The 5,732-nt window shown below is 33.7% G+C and overlaps 1 protein-coding gene across 4 annotated transcripts in view; it reads right to left on the bottom strand.

The window, feature by feature from the left end:
- Positions 1–654: 654 nt before the first annotated feature.
- Positions 655–5,732, bottom strand: part of TATDN1 (TatD DNase domain containing 1) — a 30,093-nt gene continuing 25,015 nt past the window's right edge. For all 4 annotated transcript variants that reach the window (XM_084864878.1, XM_084864881.1, XM_084864880.1 and 1 more), the window contains 3 exons: positions 4,604–4,674; positions 3,762–3,888; positions 655–753 (listed from right to left, as the gene is read on the bottom strand). In XM_084864878.1, the coding sequence (XP_084721004.1) occupies positions 657–753; positions 3,762–3,888; positions 4,604–4,674 (295 nt within the window). In that variant the 3' untranslated portion in view covers positions 655–656. The remainder of the gene's footprint in view (positions 754–3,761; positions 3,889–4,603; positions 4,675–5,732) is intronic.

The raw sequence follows: 5,732 nt of genomic DNA, 5'->3' as shown, positions 1-5,732 counted from the left end.
TTTGAACAAATAGCTTTTTAATAGATGTAACAATAATACGGTGCGCCAACTGTGCCAAAGATTCCTAAATGAAAGTGTATAATGCATCTAATTCTGGCCCCTAGTGTTTCTTTAAGATAGGCGGGAGAATGAAAGTGCAAAATCAGAGGAAACCACATTAAATCAAGGAAATAAAATAATTTGGACCAGAGGATAAGAGATATTTTATGAACTAAGGAAATAGTAGGCTGCCAGAAGTGATTGAGACTTTTTTTGAAATTTGAGAGTAGCACTGTAGTTGAGCTGAGTTCAAAAGTCAAGATTTGGATATTGTGAGTTGAGAAATATATCAGGTATGTATATATCTGGTATGAACCAGAATATGTTTAATTTTGATGTAAAAATTAGTATATTTGTTAGCCATTCTGTGTTTGCAGCATTGACATAAAATTGTCCTTTTGGACTTTTGAAGAGGTTACAAAATTAAATACTTGGTGATCTCCATTCTTTTAAGTGACATTAAAAAAAATCCCTGGCTTTATGGATAAAAATAAGGGAGATGGTTGTGCAGTGATGCATAATATCTCTTTAGACAAGTTCCAGATAATTCCTTTATTGAAACTAAGTTTTACCATGAAATTTCACATACATGATGGAAAACACATACCAATTACATATCAGGAAAAAAATACTTTAATGGTATTGTTATATAGCTCATTGGCTAATTCCAGTGGATCCTCATCTCTTACTGCTGCCATTATCTCCAGTATTTGACTAAAACAAAACAAAAATAGATGGTTTAAATTTCCAAGTACATATTCATGTTTTAAATTTATCTTTTTCCACATAAAGGATGATACTAGCACTTTTAATAAGCTTAAGCGGGTATTCAAGTTTTCAGCACTATCAGAAAGTTTAACTGCTAGGATATTTAAAATAGAGTAGAGATTTCTGTGGTAGTTTTGTATATAACTAGAGCCAAAAATCTAGTTTCAAATAAATTATAAAGGTGTCCTCTATTATGTGTACCTCAATTAGGGAATTAACCTGGTAGAAATGAGTCCTTTTAAACTGTGGGTCACAGTAAGCTTTTAAAAAATTGCAATTTACAAAAGTACAATACATGTAGACAAGTACTATTTCATTTATGTATGTACATGTGTGATGCATCAATGTAAGCCATTGGGACAGCCATCAAAGTTTGAAAACCACTGCTTAGAAAACTAGTACTAAAGGATAGCAAGAAAAATTATGGCATGATCACTAGCACAATGAAAGCAAAGGAAGTTATAAATTATTTACTCAGAATAATGTGTTTGGGTAGCCATAGAAAGACTAGCCCAGCTGTTATTCTTTCAGTTTCTCTACAATGATCAGTAATGTTTTCTAGCATTCTTATATATTGATAGAATATTTTTATACGTGAATTATAAAGTTTTAAAGTAAAAATTAAACATTTAAATAGTCTTTGTCTTAAGCTTTTTGTTCCTCTTTTATCAGTTTCTTAAATATAAAACACCTAATGGTATTAGGGATGGAGATTAAAGATTAATTGGAACTTTTTTATTCTGTAAAAGTAGCATAAAATGCTTGCTTAATTTGTATACTAAATAACTATACTAAAATTTTGTTATCTGACAGTCAAAAATATACTGAAAGTAAATCTGTTAATATTTAAATTGACATTACAGATCCAATTTTTTTTTTCATAAACTGCAGAATTTTCCTCTATTAAACTATTTGGAATAGGAACTTGCATAATACTGTGCAGAACAGATTCCTGATATCCTTCCCCCTTCCAGTCCTTTCTCCACCCTGATACTTTACAGCTTAAGAAAAAAGCTGCTATTTTTCTATTTAAAATACTTTTGGTCCCGATAAAATCTAGACTAAAATTGGCATAGAAGAGTCCTCACAATCTGGCCTCACTCTACCTTCCCAGACTGATCATTTACTCGTGCATCCTACTTTCTGCCACACTAACTCACTGTTCCCCTGGAGCAGCTAAGTCCTCTTACATTCTGCCTCTGCTCAGTGTGTTTCTCTTGGTCTGGCATATTTCCCAGTTAGTAAACAGTGGAAATGTCACCTTAGTTCTCTTATTTCCCCTCAAGGCAGGCAGTTGCTATGTCCTATGGTCTCAGTCACATATTCATACCTCTTTAACACCACTACCATCTAGAATTAAACTTTTTATGTGCTTGTTTGTTCCAGAGGGAAGGACTCCTCATCTGACTTGATTAGTGCCTTATCCAAAGTGCCTGGCACAATGTATCCACGCACTGGTGGATAGATGAGGGAAGGGACTGCCCGCATTCTTCTGCATAGCCTCAGTAAAATGGCATAGGGCAAGACCTCCAAAATGTTTCAAGGAATTTATTTAGAAGGGAGGTCTCTATACAAATAAAACAAAGAACTGTTAATAGATGAAATTTGATTAAAATGACTCTGTAAGTAGAAATTTTAACTTACTAATTAGTAATTATACTGTGGCATGTGTTTCTGAAGTGTAGCTTAAGTTTTTCAGTTTGCAAATGTTGATTTCCCAAGCTCTGCATATTCAGAACTGGTATTCATGACTGTAGTTGTTAATTAAGCACTTTCAGTTCTTAACTGTCTGCATTTAGAAACAGGTTACGATATTGTCTTATAAAGTCAACAGGTATACTTAGCAGTAGGTAGTATAGGAAATGGAGTATAGATTGCATTTTTATAACCATCAACAGGAAGCTTCATGAGAACAGAACTTAAACCAAGTAAGGTGTGTTGTATTCTGACTGAATCTGCAAGAATGTACAATTCAGGAAAATTACAAGTGATTCCTTACTAAACAGAATTTATATATATTCCTCACCCAGGGGTTTTTAAACAGTTAATTTCTGAATTCTTTGCCAACACTAGCACATTTAATAAAGAAAAAAATCTTTCCAATATGTTTTGATAGAATAATTCACTTTTCTGAATTTAGCTCTGGCTTAATACTCTTATCTGTTAAAAACTACTTGGGGGGGCGGGGGGGGGGGGAAGGTGCATATGGGAGGAAATATTATAGTTTAAAAGTAACAACTCAATATTTTTGTGAATGTTATGTGTCCAGGTGCCTAAATTGGTAAACCACACTAGATTGATACAGTCTAGATTTAAATTATGTGCTTGTGCAAACAAAAGAAATCAGATGATGTCTCCATTAAAATGATATAACAAACTTTTCCTGTAAGTTAAAATATCATCTCTAGCTCCTTGATAGTTAGATGAGCAATACAGCCCATCTTTTTCACATGTGCCTATACATTATAATAAAAAACATTGTTAAGGAAGTAAAAATCTATAAAGTTCTACCCCTCTTTATGTTTGGAAAAAGGAAATTCTCATATGTTATTTCTTAGATTTATTCAGGTTGTTAAATACAGATACCATTAAAATGGTCTAAGATTGCATTTTTATAACCATCAACAGGAAGCTGCATGAGAAGAGAACTTAAAGCAGGTAAAGTGTTTCTATATATGAAAAGCATTAAGATCTTTTCCTCTCTACAAAATGACAAGTGACCAAAATCACATGTTCTCACTACAGCAATAAAACCACTAGGGTAGAGAGGATAGGAAAAGAGGAGCTGAAATAGAGCAAGTCAAGTGCAAATTCCTAAAACCTGCATTAAAATGGTTGTATTTGATCTGAACTTAATTTGGACTTCACCCAACTTTATGTCCCTTGAGTTCATTTTGTTAAGTGGCATTTGGTGGGTGTAATAGTTTTGAAGGCCATGAAAACAAAATACTTACATTATATGGCAAGGTTCATTTCTGTCTTTCAAACAGTGCCCATTTTCCCATTTCTTTTTGGTAGGAAATGACGTTTTTACATATTTTGAACCAGCATGTGTACTTTTGACTCCACACCAAGGTGCATCTAGAATTAGCGAATAAAAGTCTCTTCAAAAGTTCAAATTTTGAATTATTTTTTTGAAATGAACATTACCAAACTAATATATAACCTCTAAAAGATAAGCTTCAAACATGGCAAAAAGCAACAGAAAAGTTCTAAGAAACACACAAGACAAAAATCTTAAACTGTACAAATTCTTAAATGTTTTTATAAGAACCCACCCCCCTCCCCTATTGTTGATATATGATATGCTTTTAAAAAAGATCTAAAGCTAAGAGAAATACAACTGTAACATGAAAACATTTAGGTTAAACAAATTTCTGTATTGCCTCAACTGAATATAAAACAGTAGCTTTGAATACTGGGGTTATTCAATAACCTATTTCCTTAAATAAAAAATTGTAATAGCTTAATTTCTGCACTTAAAAAGTATTGTAGAATTAAGCCACTGCAAAGAAGACATTGTATAAAAAGTTATGAATAGTTTTTTAAACCCTGAGCTAAAGATTTCTTATTTAATGAAATATTCATAACTACCACCCTAGTTACCATCATCCCCTTTTAAGTTCTAAAATTTCTAAAATTGAAAAGATCACTTGCATAAACACTTTTCCATCAATTGATAAAAGTGTAACTGTTAAGGCTGTGTGTATTGTTTTAAAACAAAACATTTGTTAATTTTCTTTAGTTCTTTTTTTGGAATGGGTTAATATGAAAAAGTTCTAAAAAACAAACTTACCAGTCTCAATCATTAATTTTTCACTAGGTATTGACTTCAAAACTTCCAAATTAGCCTCAGTTTTCAGTGAGCTTAAAAGATATTAATTTATAAAAGTGCATTTAATGACTTTTTCGTACTATAAACGTATCTAAACAGATCACAAAACTAACTCAAAATCCCAAAACAAACTTTGGTTGGTTACACAGGCAGTATATCATTGTATCTGCACATCGGGCTGAAAGTTTTTGTAAAGGATTAGTAGGGCATTGCCAGCAAGAAAAAGACACCGCTGAAACCAGTTTGGCTCAGTGGATAGAGCGTCTGTCTGGGGACTGAAAGGTCCCGGGTTCGATTCCAGTCAAGGGCATATACGTTGGTTGTGGGCACATCCCCAGTAGGGGGTGTGCAAGAGGCAGCTGATCGATGATTCTCATCGATGTTTCTAACTCTCTACCCCTCTCTCTTCCTCTCTGTAAAAAATCAATAAAATATACTTTAAAAAAAAGAAAAAGACACCAAGTCCTGGGGTATGAAGTTTAAACAACCAGTAATATGCCAGATGGAAAAGGCAACTTGTCAGCCATCCTAGAGTTGAGCATTCTTATAATCTTGGTGGGGATCTGAGTAGTTCTGAAAGAATTTAGTGTATATAGATGAGGAGGTGAATCAAGGTCAGCTCTGGGATAGGCTCTGGTCTTCCAGGAAGGTGCCTGTTCTGGGACTGGCTGTAGGCAATAGGCGGCAAGTTCAAGTGGATGGCACCTGGCTAGTCTCTCTTTTTAGATAATTATGGAAATAGCCACAAGGCAGTTAACCCAAAATTCTACCAGACAACACACAGGAATGTGAGCAGTCTTGTTATCTGGCTTTGCAGTTGTTTAGTGATTAACCCCTTCCTGTTCTTCCTTCAACCTTCTGGTCTTTTGTGATTCAATTTAGGAAATATCAGAATTTTCTCCTTGTCACTTAACTAGTCTTACTGAATCCAGAGTAAGATCTATTCCAACCAGATCCTGCCTTTGGGGAGGATACAGTAACTTCCTATGAATAAGTAAAACAATTTTTTTAAAAAAATATTTCACTTTTTTGAGAAATTGACATAACTTAGAGTGATTTGTCTAAGCTTTCTCTTTCCACTGTTTTCCAG

Source organism: Pipistrellus hanaki, assembly GCF_964339955.1.
Source record: "Pipistrellus hanaki genome assembly, chromosome: 17".
NCBI lineage: Eukaryota > Metazoa > Chordata > Mammalia > Chiroptera > Vespertilionidae > Pipistrellus > Pipistrellus hanaki.
This window is presented reverse-complemented; position numbering and strand designations above follow the sequence as displayed.